Source organism: Anarhichas minor, unplaced genomic scaffold (genome assembly GCF_050575085.1).
Source record: "Anarhichas minor isolate MPS153535 unplaced genomic scaffold, ASM5057508v1 ptg000054l, whole genome shotgun sequence".
NCBI lineage: Eukaryota > Metazoa > Chordata > Actinopteri > Perciformes > Anarhichadidae > Anarhichas > Anarhichas minor.
In genome coordinates, this window is record NW_027466500.1 from 3,484,715 (window position 1) to 3,503,310 (window position 18,596).

At 42.4% G+C, this 18,596-nt stretch overlaps 2 protein-coding genes across 2 annotated transcripts; one reads left to right on the top strand and one right to left on the bottom strand.

The window, feature by feature from the left end:
* Positions 1-83: 83 nt before the first annotated feature.
* On the bottom strand, positions 84-9,924 carry abcg5 (ATP-binding cassette, sub-family G (WHITE), member 5). The gene is made up of 14 exons (XM_076075811.1): positions 8,962-9,924; positions 8,529-8,650; positions 8,042-8,178; positions 6,716-6,814; positions 6,061-6,193; positions 4,889-5,028; positions 4,120-4,249; positions 3,784-3,997; positions 3,458-3,663; positions 1,761-1,899; positions 1,329-1,402; positions 967-1,078; positions 699-811; positions 84-268 (listed from the first exon to the last, which is right to left on the bottom strand). Exons 1-14 carry the CDS (start codon positions 9,129-9,131, stop codon positions 84-86), a joined length of 1,974 nt encoding a protein of 657 aa, XP_075931926.1. The 5' UTR covers positions 9,132-9,924.
* abcg8 (ATP-binding cassette, sub-family G (WHITE), member 8) lies at positions 8,506-16,663 on the top strand. Its single transcript, XM_076075812.1, has 14 exons — positions 8,506-8,617; positions 8,974-9,780; positions 11,148-11,249; positions 11,401-11,548; positions 11,881-12,119; positions 12,315-12,447; positions 12,926-13,195; positions 13,442-13,601; positions 13,941-14,042; positions 14,355-14,554; positions 14,689-14,765; positions 14,952-15,219; positions 15,326-15,453; positions 15,667-16,663. The coding sequence occupies exons 2-14, from the start codon at positions 9,736-9,738 to the stop codon at positions 15,802-15,804; spliced, it is 2,010 nt and encodes a 669-aa protein (XP_075931927.1). The 5' UTR covers positions 8,506-8,617; positions 8,974-9,735; the 3' UTR covers positions 15,805-16,663.
* Positions 16,664-18,596: the final 1,933 nt, after the last annotated feature.

Genomic DNA, 18,596 nt, shown 5'->3' on the forward strand with positions numbered 1-18,596 from the left:
ATCTTGCTGTTTTAAACAAAAGACCCCCCCCCCCCCCCCCCCCCTCCCCCCACACAGACACACACGAATGTCTGTCTGTGGTTTTAGTGACGTACAAGCTTGTCTCTGATCTTGAAGCTGATGATGCCCAGCAGCACGAGAGCAGGGAGGAAGGAGTAGAGGAGGACAAAGTCTAGTGTGTATCGAGACAGAGCGCCAGGATAACCCTCATCAATAATCTGACTGCCTTGAGTGATCATACAGGCTCCCGGCAAAGGTTTGGAAACATCTGCAACAACACAACACACCGGAGGGAAGATGTTAACAATTTGTCTGGTTTAAAACACGGCTTCAGTTCCCCAAAACAGCCAGTGAGCGTCCTTCAATCTGTCTTGCCATGTGTCCTTGAACACTGAACTCATTCATGACATACAATACTTGTAAAAGCATTGATAGAAGAAGATATTAAAGACGATAGCTGTCAATCACACTAGATTGCAAAATATATTCCCAGTGATGTCAAGGCAGAGTAATATAAATCACTTGCAAAACGTTGTGTTTACATGTTGTTGTTTTAAAGTTCTACTCAAGCTGGTATACTTTGTTTGTGAGCTGTGACTATAACATGTTACGCTTTCATTGATTTATACATTATGGGTCCCGTTTCATTCTCAGGGTCGGTGGAATCAGATGGTCCCATCACGGTAAAAACAACTTACTGCATGTGAAGTTGAGTCCGTGGAACTCTGTGACTATGAGCAGCTCACAGCTGTACTTCTGGAAGGTCAGGTAGCTGAGCCACTGGAAGACCATCGGCATCTGCTGGGTGCCCCTGTTGAGAGGAGGAGGAAGGTGCGTTACTGGCGGCTTTATATCTTCATTCACATTGAAGAGCTAATTGCCTATTAGAGGTCCAAATCACAACAGGCTTGGCTTAAAATTACTTAAACGTACTAATTCAATTTCAAACATATTGAGGTGTCTCACCTGAGGAAGCCAGATCCCACTAAGATTCCTGCAATGTTGAGCAGAGCCACTCCAGTGTTGACCATGTTCGGGTCGTGGACCACTCCCAATAGCACCACAGTTAACAACTCACCTGAGGAAAAGCAACAGATATACTAATACATGCAACTTAAAGCCATTAACAGTGAAAACATGACGTTAAAAGGATCTTTATTTAAGTCAAACACATTTGTACACTTGTGTTTCTAAAACACTGATAGTCTATTCCTGTCAGTGTTGACAGCAAGCTGGTAAAGGATATGAAACATGGAGATAAGCACACTAGCATGTCCCTATAATCCTGTGAAGAAATAGAAGATCACTGTCAAGTAATCTTGTCTCACCTATAATATGTGGCACCAGGACAACAGCAGAATAACACAGGAAGCGCAAGCTGTCAGGGTGCATCCCCACCGTCCTGAGAGGATCATTTATAGAAGTTAGTGTTAGCTGTTAGAGGCTAAGTTTAAAACTCTTTAATGTTCTGCTCAACTGCTCGGTGGAGCACATTATGAGTCACTATATCGTATTGAAGAATGTGTTCAATTCAACTCAATCTGATTGAGTCATTTCTACCTCTTGATTTAGGCTAAGAAATTTGCTGTAACAAAAACACTCCAGACATGAAGCAACGTGTCAACAGTTTGGTAGAGGCTTATAAAAAAGAACCTGCGGTGCTGTTTACCAGGTGGACGTATAGAATATGAGATCTATTAAATCCTTGTGTATGCACATGCTTTAAGATGCCCCATAGCAAACAAATACACACTACCCACCAGTAAAGGAAGGAGGTGAAGATGAAAACACTCAGGATGCTGAAGGGCAGGATGTGGAAGATGTAGGCTAAGAACATTTGCCATTTACTGTACAGACCATCCTGACTCTCCTGATCACTGATGGCTCGCAACGCCGGGACTGTTGGAGATGAGCAGAGAGAGCGAGACAGAGAGAGAGAGAGAGAGAGCAGATAATGTGATGAGTGGAAAAGAGGAGAAACATTACATACTGAAAGCCTGCCTGTACTTTTTTCATTGTCCCATTCAGGATTAGTATTTAATACCGAAAACACTCAAACTTAGTAGATAATAGTGTTCATATTGTGAAATCTTAACTAAAAGTACATGCCTTAACATCCCATGAAGACCGAAGGCAAGCCTGCTCCAACAAGCCAGGTTACTGGTCTTGATGTCTTGGCCGAGTAAAACTCAAAGCTGGCCGTTTGCCATCAGTCCATGTTCCAGACTCGCAGATGTTCTTGGCTTTATTCAGAGGGCTCAGTAAACCCGTTCCTATCAGTCTTTATCTATAAGATTCAAGGTCAGTATGCCATTCCCAAACACCACCTCTGGCTGTTTGGGTGCTTGTGGAGTGCTTTTAATCACCTTTTAACTCTTGTTTGACTTTTGCTCAGCCCGGTGTTTTATCACATCTCTTATCCTCAGTATCTGTGACAGCCAGAGCCCTAAAGCTAAGATTTTACACTCAGCTGACAGCTGAAGAAGACGGAGAAGAGATAATCCTCACATATAGCCAATATCCTTCACTGGTTAGTGTTTGTATCGTCTTTTAACATAAACTCAATTTATATAATTAATGTTCAGACAGATTCTACAAAAGCAACACCTTTAAAGATCCATTTAGCCCTCTTTAACCTGAATTTAACTATTTAAAAAATAAGTGCGTCCAAATATTAAGTTACCAACAATACATATCACAAGATCAGATAAAATAAATAAAGTTTGTGAAACCCTACCATCATACTGGTCCTAAAATAGGCCCTGACCTGTAGTTGTAGTTGTTTCTGTGTGTGTCTATACAGTAAATGTGTAAACGTTTATCTGTATTTGAGGTTACCTTAAGTCACAGCAGCTGTTATAAATACTAAACATGAACACAGAGAGACGCAGATAGACACAGATAATATAGATAGTATGTGTGTGTCGGTCTAAAAGGCATTTGGGTTCAGTGATCTCTAAATGGAGTAAAGTTCATTCTGCCCTGCAGGTAAACTGCAAATGCAAACTGCAACTACTTTGTGAGCATGACCAGCTGCAGTTTTAATCTATAATACTAGTACTATACTTACAACTCATCACTTAATCTTTTACTCTGACCTATGAGAGACACTGAAGTCTCTTTGGGCGCTTCCACAGAGCAACATCTAAGCTAGACTTCACACGTTTCTGCTGAAGGGAACAAAAATACTGCAGGCAGCGGAATCCTTTCACCTACTGAAGGAGAGATAAGCGAGCTTACACTGAGATAAAGACGTTTCAAACACGCTGTTTAACTTATGATAGACCACACACACACACACACACGTCATCCACTTCAGAATTTCCCCAAAGTCATCGTATCCATCTCATGTAGGTATTTGTTCAGTGACACTTGCAGTTTAAAGGCCTTGGACGCTCCACCAAAACGTGAAATGTGTTTTTCCGCTCTATGTGCAGATGTATGGTGTGAAACTCACAGAGAGCTACTGCATTCAGCATGCCAGTGTAGGGCGAAGCCCCGATGCTCTGATAGATGATGCCGATGCGGTCCTGCACAGCACCCTTGTTGACGTCGTTGTCTAAATGCATCACGAAGAAGGCCACGAAGAGACCGTAGATCAGGTTCTGCGACAAACGCATCAGAACACCCATCCTGTCTCGGGACAGGTTTCTTACCGTCCGCCTGCACACAGAACACACATGGAAGTACAGGTAAACACATAGAGAGCCAACAGGACAGATGCGTGATACAGATGATGCCTTTATAGATGACAAGGGGACTGAAGACTCGCTCAGCACTGACCTGAGCAGAACTTCAAGTTTGGCGGCACCGCTGGGCGACTCTTTGCTCTTAAAGGGGATGGCTGGCTTGTCTGCGCGCTGCAGGCTCTGCTCCACTTTTCCCAGCATGCTCTGGTAGATGGCAGAGCTCTGATAGGATGACGTGATCCCATGCATGCGACTGAAGGTGGTTGCCTCCCTCTCACTGCTGCGCGTGTCCACTGAGGTGAAGTCAACTGTTTGACATCACAGCAATTTGAGTATTTTAATGTTCAATACACACATTCATTTATATGTTGTATATTGTCGAGATGAACATATTCTTTATTCGTTATAGCTGGATCATAGCATGCAGTACCATAGATGTCAAAGGGGTTGCAGTAATCTGGACACTCATATCCACATTGGCTGAAGAAGTCCACCATCTCCTCTGGCTGCCCACAGAACACCAGCTCCCCCCGACTCATTATAGCTATCCTGCTAAACACCTGGGAGACACACACACAAATAGTTTAATGTCATCAGCATGCCTATCAACGAATCTAAAACACATGATCTTCTGCCTCGGTACAGAATGGTGAGTTTTTCTGTGTTTAAAGGAAAGATATTTTCCACGTCTGAAAACAACAATCACCTGCCCACATGTACATTGCAATAGTCTTTGATTGCTCTATTTGTTTCCCCTGTCCATCATGACAGAGAAAAGAATGTAATTCTAATGTAAGAGATGGAGGACAAATGAAAATGACTTCTAAAGTTTAGCTGAAGTTAATGAGGCTTCAGCAGACAAAGTGTTTCTATCCCTCCACTGCAGCTTAGCAAGGAAACGTCTGTAGAAACAAAGAGAGGAAATTACATACTTATAAGGTTGTAACGTTTGACGATAACCTCTTGATTTCACTAACAGAAGGAGGACAGTGGATTGTGTCCTCCGTCACTTCCATTGAAATCCCATTATACCGGGATCTCTTCATGACCAGTACTGAGAGCAGGAACAAAAGCTGTTTTGGTGTACATATGGCCGTATGGGTATTGTTTTAAGATAGCCTTGAAATAATGTGTAAATATCATTTAGAGGACGTTCTCTGTCTATTTGTCTATTTTCTTAAGTTTATCTGGAAGCTCACCTTGAAGAGCTCGGAGCGCGGTTGGTGGATGGTTACGATGACGATGCGGTTCCTCTTGGCCAGCTCTGCCAGCAGCACCACAATCTGATTTGCGGTCATGCTGTCCAGGCCAGTGGTCGGCTCGTCCAATAGGATCACTCCTGCAATGACATCACCCCAATGACGCAGGTTTGTCCCACATTGATGCATCCAGAACAAGAGAGAAGGCAGGACAATCACTTTTTTTCTCCTTTTAAGTTGGAAACTTTTAAATGTACTTTTTATTAAGTGGCACATACAGGACTCTCAACGGGGCCAACTTCACTCCTGAAGATAAGTGAGTCCTTTTTTTTTTTTTTTGTTAATTACTCTAATTAGGACAATTAAAAGATTGGCTCTTTGCATTATGAAAGCAGAGTGGAATTAGCAGATGCTTTAATTGTGAGATTAATTCATTTCCTGGTTGATTGGAGAGGCAGCGAATGGGAACTCTTCATTACTCTGTGTGTGACTTTATGTGTGTGTGTGTGTGTCTGTGTGTGTGTTTCCATTGCCAGTCTAATCCTGAATGAGGACTGAGACCTTTCAATCTCCCTGGAGGAATGTAGACCTGATAAACTACACCTGGGATGAGCACAGGCGCGCACACACACACACACACACACTCGCACACACACACAGAGGTGGGTCTCTGCTCATTCCCTTAGTGGTGTGATAACCCAGTCTTTCATTATGCTTCTCGATCTCTCCCTCTGTCCCTTTCTCTGTCCTTTCCTTAGTCCTCTCTTACTTAGATCCCTTTGTTTCTCAGCGTGGACTTCTAAAAATCTTTGGGGAGAGATGGGTTTTGTAGTGAACTTTCTTCTGTTCTCTGGATAGCTCAGTCCTGTTGCTTCCAACAGTATATGTATGAAATATCACATGTTTTACACAATAATCTACTAAACAGAGTGAGCAAAACTTTCTGATATTGTGCCACAGCCCCTTTTGTATAATCCTCGTCCCATGTGTTTCAAAGCTTTAAAAGGATCACCTCTAATGCTTCAGTTTACTCCACACCTCCTCATTTGAGTTATGTAAAGCTTTAAGGATTTAAGAGATACTGGCTTTTACCTTGATACACCTTAAATCAGCAGCAATAGCACACTTTAGTTCATTTGAAACTCATATTTCCCAGCTGCAGAGGTACTCACTTGGGTCCTGAAGTAGCTGGCTGGCGATGGAGACCCTCCTCCTCTCGCCCCCGGAGATCCCTGGGAAAACACGACCCCCAATAACACTTCGGGCCACGTGACTCAGACTCAGCTCGGCCATCACCGCCGACACCTGCACAGGAGTCAGAGGTCGAGGGTCAGCTGAGAATTACTACTAATAAAAAATCAGCCAACAAAGGCTGACTGTAAACAACGGGGCCAGGAGGTTTGCATTTGTTTCAAAACATGATGAGGAAATAATAGAAATTGGAGGAAGTTATACGTTTCCATTTTTAATTTCAAAATCATGAACATAGGCTTGCCAGTTGACATTTTAAGATCTTTTTGCATTGGACTAAAATGGTCAATGCACCACCTGTGTGAGTGTAGGTGCTGACGAACACATTGGTACAATACAGATTCTAGTATACTTAGACGTGTGCATTAGACACAGGAGGAGTTACATGGAATATCAAACTCATTTGACCTTTAAAGAATTGTTTGTATCTAGTTTATATTCTTAGTCATCCTGATGTTCTTTGAAATAACTGTGACTATTTGGCATGGTGAAGATATTTTCTCTAGCCGGGAGAAATGCTTCAGCTGAAGAAATCTGATTGAGTGGACAGAGCAGAGGAGGCTCTCTAAAAGTCACCTTCTTCTTTATAGCTTTGGTCGAGTGTTTCCGCAGGGCCAGCTGAGCCGTGTAGGTCAGAGTCTCCTCCACTGTCAGATAACTCAACAAGTTATCACTCTGTAAAAGAAAGAGACAAAGGGAGAGTAAGAGAATATCAGAAGAAACAAGTAAGAGATGCAGTGAGGCAGACAATATTTATTAAGGATATATTGACAATGTATTGTAAAATAGCTTCCTAAACGACTATGGGTTAACACAGAGAAAAGGTTAAGACACTGCTACTTGTAATTAATCTCCACTAAGAGGCATATATCAGTATTATCTCCTCCGTATTCCTCTTGTCTGTTCATCAATATTCAAACTACAGTATATCATGAAACGTAATGTTGTCTCTGGCATGAACTTTACTGTAAACATCCGTGCTTCACACTATTGGCAACAGAAAAGTGTAGATTTCAGAGTATTATCTAAAGTATCACATCCCTACACACCGAGGTGTACATCCATACAGCAGTACTCTGAATATTTGTATGTTCGTATACGCCGACTGGAACATACCTCTGCCCCAGACACACACACACACACACACACACACACACACACATTTATGCCTTGAACCTGCTGCCTGCCTCAATTAACACATGGCGCCTCCCAATCCCACTTCTCCTCAGTCTCTCATCTGAATGACTTTAATATCAGGAGCTCATATCACCTCCTCATCTACAGCTTAGCGGGGGAAGTTAATGACGAGGCTTAGAGAGCAGAGGAGGGGTGCTATCAGCTAGAAGAGGGAGATGATTTGAAAGGAAGCAAGGCCAGTTTTAAGCCAGTGTTTTTAATTCAAGCTTTGGATACACTTGAGCACCTCTCATTGAGAGATTAAGTGTATGAGGAGGCCAGCAAGGGCCTTTAGTTAATTTCATCCAGAGGCCAGGGCAACCTTTTCAGGAGTTTTTGCAAAATGGTGCGTGTTCATTGAGTTTGTAGTTTGGTATTTATGGTGAATAACCACAGGCAACTTAAATACACACAAACTGTCTGCATGCAGCCACCCACATGTGATACGGGGCAAAGTTTCACTTGATGTCAGTGTGTTATGAGAACTAGGGCAAAGGGAAACCACCGTTTAGCCTCTTAGCAGTTTTATGCTGCTGTTTGGAAGCACAAACAACTGGTTCCAGTCACATTCTACAAACAAATCCAATGTTTGATTGTGTTTCTCTCTTGTTGAGATGTGCTGAAGGCCCAGTTTGAAATGTCCAGAAAAAATGAATTACTTTCTTGAGGTCACAAATAACTGATTGTCTGTGTTTGACCTGTGTGTACTTTATGTCTGTGTGGTACCTGCAGCACATAGGAGAAGCAGTCCTGATACTCTTCTCTCTTCAGTTTCATGCCGTTAACGAAGACCTCCCCCAACAGTGTGCCACAGTTTCCAATCCTCCCTGAGATGGCATCCAACAGCGTGGTCTTTCCTGAGCCTTTACAAGGCAAGATGCGCGCACACACACACACACATGGATATGTATGACGTACAGTAAACAATATAGCCATATAGCTAAGAACATTTTAGATTGGCAATAGACGGATTCTCCATCGACATAAATCCCTGTTTGCTGCAGAGGGACATTTCCCCATTCAATTTGAGCTTTAACCTGAATAAAAAGGTTCTGTTGCATTGCCTTTATTTACCCTAAATTATTTGTCTAAATCACAAAATCTCTCAGAAGAATCCATTGAAAATGTATCTTATTGTATGGTCCTAAAAATATGGGATTATTTTGTTGTTGTGCTTAAACACTTTGCACTTTTGACTGAGCTAAGAGCGAACCTGAATTGCCCAGTATGCCCATAATCTGCCCGCTGTCCACGTGGAAGGAGACATCATTGAGGATCTGACGAGTCCATCGCTTCCTGTAGGTGGGTAAGTCCCACCACGGACCCACACGCTCACTAGAACACACACACACACACACACACACACACACACACACACACACACACACACACACACACACACACACAGAGGCACGATCTTCAATTGATTTATATGTGTTTATCACCAGTCAGCAGTGTGTTTTATTTGACACTACATAGACAAAACTTTGCAACTTCTCATGCATTACATTTATTCTTCTGTCATCATAAAAATGCAGATAATGTGTCCCAAACCTGCCTGTATATGAGCATAATGATATAGTATAATGTCTAATTGATTCTCAGCGTGTTGTTGTCTCTCAGTCATCCTCTTGTACACTCTTTACCTGACTGTGTAGTGGATCTTCCTGACACTGAGACAACAGGAGGGCTCTGATCGCTCCTCTTCAGCGTCCCCACATTCATCCCTCTTCCCCTCCGACACAAACTTGAAGGACTCCCTGACTTTGCTCCCGTTCTCTGGCTCCACCGCCTGCATTGAATACACTTTGTTCATGTCTCCGGCCAGTCTGCTACTCCAAAAAACAACCGTATGTCAAGTCCGTCTCAGATCAGTTTGTTCATATCCACGCGCTCGTAAACAGGAAGTGAAGCTCTAAATTTGAGTTGTCTTAGAGACCCAGACTTTGTTTCTCTGCACCCATTGCCTGTTCAGAGCAGCAGTGCGATAGCAGTGGTGTCTCTCAGGAACCATAAACACACAGTGAACGCTGTGTTATCTCAGAGAACTTTGATCTGGAGCTCTATAAAGAAGACCAAAAAAAAAAAAAAAAGTAGGGATAACTGTCTGACTGTCTCAGTCCTCAAGTTGAGCGCTGGGACCAGAGAAGATACGAGTAACAGGAGCAGATGAAGAACTGACGTGACATGAATTTGGACGCTTTGAGGCAGAAGGCGTTGAGACAAGAGGAGATCTTCAGCTGGACTGGAGTCAAAGATCTAACAGAGAGAAGAAACGGTGAACAGGGGAACAACGGGCGAACAACGAGTAACAAAGGCAGATACCCATAGAGGGAAAAAGAGAGGAACAGAACAGAAGAAGAAAAACGGGGGCGTCGACCTCTTGACCCTACAAACATCAACCAGTAACTTGCGGCGTCATGGACACAGATACTGGACTTAATCATACAAACAGCTCCTCACAGGTCAGTTCATTACATGGGATCCCGAGGCATTGGTTTGAAGTTCCTCTGCTGATATACTGATAAACTTTGGTTAAATCAACCAAAAGTCCTTGATTCCTTTCTTCCCCACCCCCACCAGCCACTGAGCTTCTGAACTCTCTTTGGCTGTGTGCCCAAATCAGATTGAATATAATAATGTGGGTTTGTTGGTCAAGAGTCCAGTTTTAGTGATTATTTCCTAAGACAGAGGACCATAATTTGAGTTTGTTTATTTGGCTTCAACATAAAAAACAATTGCTTTAATATTCCCAGTCAAAACGTTTGATATCTAAGTAGTTTTTATTTATTCTATAGAATATACAATAGTATATATATATTACTATGAATGAATAGGAAGTCATTTTACCATGAATGCTTAAAATGTGTATGATCATCAGGCCATTTATATCTTTGAGAGTCCATCCTTTCTGCTTGTAAGTTTGCAGACTGAATGCAGCTTTAGGTCATTGTGTTGTTTATTTATAATTAATTTGTTCCCCAGTTTTCCCAGAATAAAAATACTTGTGAAGGTTTTACTAACTTTCTAAGTGTCACCTTTTGTAAAACCATGCTGCACTAGGCCGTGACAGTCTATCTAAAAAGATATATACACTATAATGTTTTTAGTTTGATCTCAAGTATGCTTTATTAAGAGCATTGGAGACGTATGCTTTCCACAGGCCTTACTGTATTATTTCAGTTATCACATCTGATAATAACTGGTTAGAAGAGCTGCATGAACAACATTTTGAATGCCTGAACAAGGAACACATTAAGGTGATAAAGAAAACTGTATGTTCATGTCACTAGAAGTCACATCAGCTGTTTTACATGACATCTGCAGTTATTTCAATGTAACCCTGTATAGTGTACATGTGCTGCATTCTGACTTGTTTTTTGGAAACATTTAGGGATTACATAATAGTAATGTTAGTGGCATTGTCAAATGAACTCTGGACCCACAAAAGGTCTCGGGCAACTGTTTGCACACACAAAGATACACTCAAACATGCTCTTGCATGCACACAGTGACCCTTAAATAAATGAGTAATTAAAACCGTACAATAAATCAGTTGATTGAAGTGTAATGTAAGTTGCAGATACTAAAGCACTGTATACTTTTTTTTTTTGACAGACACGGTGAACATGCAAGCAAAAATCAATTCATCAACTATCATTATTCAAACATTTGGCAACTTTAAAACTGCTTTTATTTAAAAAAGAGTTTTAAGACGCTTACTGATCTTTACTTTCAGTTTGTTATTTGTCTCAATATGGATACAGATAAAAATGTCGAATGAGTGCTTGCCCCTCTGAAACTAGTTGACCTGTCTGCTCTTCTTTAACAGCGTCGAGACACCGAGTTGTTCTCGTCTGAAGAAGACAGCAGTCTCTACTTCACCTACAGTGGAGGGTGCAATGAGCTGGAAGTCAACAACCTGCATTATGAGGTAACCGACGGGCAGCCGCTCTGCTCTCATGCACAGTTATATTTAGCCTTTAACTGTTGCATGTTTTACTGCATATGTGCATGTTGCTGTATATGTGTTAATTGTGTCTGCGTGCGTGTGTGTGTGTGTGTGTGTGTGTGTCTGCTCGCAGGTGGACACAGCGGCTCAGATCCCGTGGTACGAGAGGTTATCAGAGTTCAAGTTACCGTGGGAGATAAAAGGGAACAAGCAGACAGCCATCAACAAGCTCAGCCTCCGAGTCCGCAGCGGACAAATGCTGGCAGTCATTGGCAGCTCAGGTGATACACACACACACACACACACACACACACACAGCTGAACCTGTCAAGTCAGCAGCATTACATTACATCCAAAGCCTCAATTACACGAAACATATTACGCAACAGAGAAACAATAAAAACGTCATCTTTCTTTAGATTCCAGAAGCATGAACTAGAAAGAAAGCAAGAAAACATCTGCTATGTTTTGAGACTTATCAATGCCTCAAACTTCTTGTAGTAGGCTACCTGCCTTCCTACGCTGCTCACAGCTTAGTTCATATTTTGACTTGCATAGTGATTCTAGTTTGATGCTTCATTATTGCTTTAAATACATAATAATCTTCTCCCAGGTTGCGGTAAAACATCTTTGCTCGACATAATAACATGTCGCGATGAGGCCGGTGCGATGACATCCGGTCAGGTTCTGATTAACGGGAAGCCCAACACGCCGCAGCTGGTGAAGAAGAGCATCGCTCATGTCCGCCAAGACGACCGCCTTCTTCCTCACCTCACTGTCCGTGAAACTCTGGCCTTTGTTGCCAAACTGAGGCTCCCCACCCACTTCACACAGGCCCAGAGGGACCAGAGGGTAAGATTAAACCAAGCAAAGAATGTACACAACATGAGGACACCTTGTAATACAAACACTGGCCTCATACTTGAGAAGTCACACTCCTATAATAACACGTATATTCTCCATTTGCTGAAAACACTGTTCTGTGTGCTGTGAAAGACAGATTTGATACGTGATCTGTGACAAACGTTGTGCTGTTTTCTGTCACAGGTGGATGATGTCATCGCAGAGCTGCGGCTGCGACAGTGTGCTCACACCAGGGTGGGAAACGACTACGTGAGGGGCGTTTCTGGAGGGGAGCGGAGGAGAGTCAGTATCGCTGTCCAACTTCTGTGGAACCCCGGTGAGAGAAAACAACCTCTTGAAACTCTTGATTTTCCCCTTTACCTTCACCACCTACAGGAGAGGAAAGTAATAGCAGTTTAGACCTGCAGATATGTGTTTATGTTGCCACCTACAGGCAAAGAAAATGATGGCTGCAGCAATGGCAGATTATTTATTATACTATATATTTTATATGACTTTTTTTTATGGCATATTTTTAATAACATATAGCTGCAATTACTTTTTAGAACATTTTTATGACATGCTATACGATGACATTTTTTACATATATACCACTAAGTATTATCCACACATCTCATTGCCTGCCCTGATAAGATTGAATCCCGTTAGATATCACAGGCCCCAGCCATCCCGCATCGCCACAACCCCCTTACCACCACCAGTGGATCGCCAACAACAAGACGGAAGGGGACAATTCAGGCAAGAGAGTCGTGTCTTTTTATGGATTATTGAACTGGTATTCTTTTACATTTCAGGTATTTTGATCCTTGACGAGCCCACGTCAGGTTTGGACAGCTTCACAGCCCACAACCTGGTGATCACACTGTCCCGCCTGGCTCGGGGAAACCGTCTAGTCCTGCTGTCGGTCCACCAGCCTCGGTCTGACATCTTCCAGCTATTCGACCTCGTCGTCCTGCTGTCGTCGGGTTCGGCCGTTTACTGCGGCGCCGCTCGTGACATGGTGCCTTACTTCACTACCCTCGGATACCCCTGCCCACGATACTGCAACCCCTCTGACTTCTATGGTTAGTGTGTGTAGAAAGCTGTCTAAACGGCATCAAGAAGTATTTGTTTTCAGCGCCCAACCATCTCTGACAGCTCATTGGCTTAGAGGACATTTAGCACCAAGAAAGGTGACACCAATGCAGAAAAACTGCTTTAAATTTGTCAAACCTCTATCAGATTAATGATAAATATCTTGAAACATCCTCGGAGTCAACTGTGGCCCATTCTTCTTTATAACACTATTTATTTTAATTTTATGTGTCCAGTTGATCTGATCAGTATAGACCGGCGCAGTCCAGAGCGAGAGGCCGAGTGTTTGGAGCGTTCCACAGTTCTGGCTGAGCGGTTCATGGAAAAGGTCCGAGACACAAACACTCACATGTGGAAACCAGCTGGGACCAACACAGAACCAACCCAAACTGAGAGGTAGCAGTGTGGTTAAGTTTGCCCTCTTTTCTTCACCTTTTCTTTACCCAACCTTTACCTCCCTTCTCCCCAGCAATGAAATAACTTGATATATAAAGGCAGGGTTGGTGTCTCACTTATCGAAGCAGCAGCTACATGGTGTCGTTGGGTTGCTTGAACAACTTGCTACCCAACAACGTAGCTGTGCTTTGAGTGACCCATCTCAGAGGCAAAATGATTTTTGTGTTTTGTAATTGAGTTTTAGCTCTGGACGCAAACAAATGTCTAGATTCATGCTTTAATGTTAATAATGTAACTGGTTCCAGTGTGCTAACACAGACACTGTTTTCCTGCCTGCAGCCCTCAGCAGATGAGCAAAGTTAAAGGAGAGGAAGTAATCACTATTTCCAAGCAGAGTAACGTACTACCCGGCCGACTTCTCCAATTTACGATCCTCATCAGGTGAGAGCAACTCCCAGAGATGTATAACAGCAGTGGTTTACAGACAGACTTAGATATTGACATTTGCTCTCTACTTTTGAACAAGTTCTCTGTTACTTCTATTCATTTTTAATTTCTCTGCTCAGTGTAAACTAGTTTTCATAAACTCCCAATTGCAGCAGGAAGTGTTCAGGTGTTTCAACTGACTCGGGTTGGTGGTAAAGTGTGCAGTCATCTTATTGTAGCTGGTTGTTTATTGGTTATTGTGAGATAAATATCAGCAAATATCACAATAATTCGCAATCCGTATCGTGTGTTTACCTTCTCCCTCAGGCGTCACATGTACAATGACTTCAGAGACCTGGTCACCTTATTCGTCCACGGCTTCGAGGCCCTCCTCATGGCACTGCTGATCGGTTTTCTCTACTACGGGGCAGGAGAAGAGCGTCTGTCCATTCAGGACACAGTCGCCCTCCTCTACATGATCGGAGCGCTCACCCCGTTCGCTGTGGTGCTGGACGTCATAGCTAAATGTGAGTAACTACAGCTGTCAGTCTGCAAATCAGTCGAGCAGTTAACAGTTATGATCAGTTATAATCTTTAAGGCACCCTGATACTAGAGGTCATTATGCTGCAACTCATCAGACTAACTTCATGTTCTCTGCAGGTCACACAGAGAGAGCCATGCTCTACCACGAGCTGGAGGACGGCATGTACTCCGTCACCTCCTACTTCTTTGCCAAGGTAAGCCACAGTGATCTCCAGTAGGGGTCAGCCTCGCCCCATGCTGGAGTCCCTCTTTAGTGTATTGTACAGTACTGTACTGTGGTGTTGGAAAGCATGTCTCCGTGCAGCTAGAATCAAGTGTCCACAATGTGTGAATTTCTCTTAATTTCTGTAGATTTGAACGTATGCATTCCCCACATTCAGATCCTGGGGGAGCTACCAGAGCACTGCGTGTTCACCCTGGTGTACGGCCTGCCCATCTATTGGCTGGCCGGTCTTAACGAGGCTCCGGACCGTTTCCTGCTCAACTTCCTGCTGGTGTGGCTGATGGTTTACTGCAGCCGAGCCATGGCTCTGTTTGTAGCTGCCGCGCTGCCCACCCTGCAGATCTCAGCCTTCATGGGCAACTCCCTTTTCACCGTCTTCTATTTGACCGGAGGCTTCGTCATCAGCCTGGAGAATATGTGGCTTGGTGAGGAGATGAATTCATGTTTTCCTTCAGTGGAAAGATGTGTGAGGATAGAGAACAGCTGGCCAGTCTGTGATGTTTACACCTCTGCATGTTCTTGACTTTTCAGTGGCCTCGTGGCTCTCTCACGCCTCCTTCATGCGTTGGGGTTTTGAGGGCATGCTGCAGGTGCAGTTCAGTGGCAACATGTACCCCGTCACCATCAGAAACTTCACCATCCATGTTGACGGCATACACGTGAGTTAGAAACGAAAACACAAATACCGAAGAACAAACAGATTCACTCTGTCCATTTTCTGAATACTTCTGGTTGTGCAGTTTTGTTAGTCGGAAAACCACAATATTTGGCAATAATTGTACATAACTGAACACAACTATTCAAACCAACGTACTTTACATGGTCAAGTCAACACCCCTCTCATCCTGTAACCCTCTCTGTTTGTCTTTGAGGTGGTGGAGGCCATGAACATGAACCAGTATCCTCTGTACTCGTGCTATCTAGTCCTGCTGGCAGTCTGTCTGGGCTTCATGGCGCTCTATTACGTGTGCCTAAAATTCATCAAGCAGAAGTCCAGTCAGGACTGGTGAACACATCTGGGCCAGTTTCAACAATCAGACCAAACGCTGGCTGAAATCACACAAATGACATCAGAGTCAGGGAGTGTGTGTTTTGTGCAGCAGTGGAAGGAAGTCATTTGGGTTCTAGTTCGACTGGTTCGACACTGAGCCATGCTGTCTTCTGTCATTTAATTGTTCTTATTGGGATGTTTTATAGTGAGTAGTGCTAAATTTAGGGGATAAAAGTAAGATATATCTTTGGAAATACCATTTACCATTGCACCGACTTGTTTTAGTGGTAAAAACGCATGAAATGACCCCCGCATGGCACCTCAGAAGTGCTCTTAAAGTAACCCTGCTTAATATATATTAAGAAGTGCTCTTAAAGTAACCCTGCTTAATATATATTAACAAATCCTCAAAGTGCAGCAACTTTTCTCATCTTTAGTTGAAATAATCTTATCATATATCCAGCGTTAACATGTGAATAATTAGGATTTGGGTAGAAAACCTTGTTTAGGAGAAGCATGTGTTGCAGTACTGCTGTGTGCTGTTGGGTGGCAGCAGAGCACCGCACCAACGGCAAAGTTGAAATGATTCTCTCCCTCTCGGATCCATCTTTGCAAATGATTAGAGCGCCACTTTGGCTGATATCCATCTGCAGCTTTTGCTTGTTCCATTTTCAATCTTCTTTTTTTCTAAAGCTTTATCTCTTTTGTATATGTAAGGTTATTAAGCTTAACAATGTGGGCCAGTATAGGAAGCACTGAAAGAAAAGCCTAGTAGAGATTTAGTAAGTCACACTTGGAAAAAACAGAAAAAAGGAGCTTGTACTTGTGTCCTCATAGATTGAAGATTATGTAAACTGTGTGTTTTTGTACTGTTGCAAAAGCCTGAATAATATTTTACAGACATGGTTTGAGTCCAAATTAGTAAAGTATTAAATCAAATTGCTCCACTTGAGCGTGTTTATTTGTGTCCTCATGCTCTCGGCTATCCTTTGACCTGGTCATTCAGTAACATGGTGTAGTCACTTGGAGCTGAGCAGTTTCATAACAATGAATGGTGTTGATAATGCGATTATTTTCACTGATTATCTTTCACATTCTGGGTTTTTATTTCCACACCACACAAATCCCTTAGAAATGCTTCTTCATATGTCATAAAGGGAATATCAAGTGCATGTAACACCATAGCGATAAGCAGAGAACTGCAAAAAAACAAGCTGTGGTTCATAACAAACGTTCCTGAAGTTACTTCTCCTGCGTCTTGATTTGTATCCCAAATAATCTCCGCTGCCCAGGGCCGACCCTCTGACGTCAACTAGCACACAATCTTCTTGGGAAACCGACCAGTGTGTGTTATCTAAGGCCCGCCTCAGTCGAGGTCAAGAGCAGCTTGTGTTACATGAATCAGGAATATCTGAGGCCGGGATTTGACAACATAAAGGATTCAAAGCCCAGCAGAAGAGGGCTGCAGATGCTGGTCCGGGGACAGAGGAGAGAAGCTGGCATTGAGTCAGACTGCACAAGACAGTATTTCATGAAAATCGATGCTAAGTAAAGAAAAGAAAAATATATATCTTTTGTATACCAAATCCATACAACATTCAAATTCTATGTTCACACCAGAAAAGTGACATAACACAGTATGAAACACTTTGTTTACTATTCTTACACATCGCAATGCACAAAAGGGTGGAAAAAATATTCAGATCCTTTACTTCAGTAAAATAACTAATATCAAAAATGTAAATTTAAAATAATACTTAAATAAAAGAACACTAGTGTTGTTGATAAAATTGACTGTAAGTATCAAAGGTAAAAGTACTCACTATGCACCAGAATGGCTCCTATAAGTATCATAGTACCACATGTAATATTATGTGAATACTATTACTGAAGCTTTCTATTTCTATACGTTTGGGTAATTTGATCTGTAACAATGCATCATATATAATAAAGCGTTCGTAGGTTTGGTGTGTACAATTTTAATCTGTAAAGTAATTAGTAACTAGCAGTCAGATAAATGTAGTGGAGTAAATAGTTCAATATTTCCCTCTGACATGTAGTGAAGTAAACACTAGCAGAAAATGGACATACTCAAGTAAAATAAAAATACTTTATAAAGTACAGTCGTGAGTTACTTTCCACCACTGAGCTGCATGCAAATTGATACTAAAGTGTATTTTGAAACGTGAATACAATGAATAAAACAGTTCCACCTCAGAAAACAAAGAAAAGCCTGTCTGTGAAGTTTAATTTGCAGTAGTGTTCTTAGGTTGAAGCTTGATGTATGTTGATTTCTTGTATACTTACTGCATAAACAGTGCACTATAATGATTCATAATTCACTCACAGGTGTCACTGATAACCGTCCTGCGTTAGTTCTTCTGTGTTTCAGGGCCCTCGCATCGCGCAGACAGACTCATCAGGACACCTCAGTGGAGCTGAGCCACTGTTAACGTAATTAGCTCTCTAGTTGTGCTCGACAGTACCTGCTGCCCTGAAAAAAAAAAGGTTAATTGTACCACTAAAATATATTTTACACCACACAAATACCAATTTATTAGCAGAAATACTTCTGTACATTTCAACCATCAATATTATCAATAGCTCAGCAGACGCAGTGCTCATCATTTCAGCTCGGACAACTTATATAAAAGAGAGAGAGAGAAAGGAGGAGCACATTTGGATTTGGAAGGTCGGATTAGAGGAGGATGAATCTTTATGCCTCAGCTGTCGTCTGGGCTTTAGTGCTCTCTCTTTCAGCTTGTCTGCATGAAACGTAAAGGACTTAAAAATACATTTATGTTCAAACAT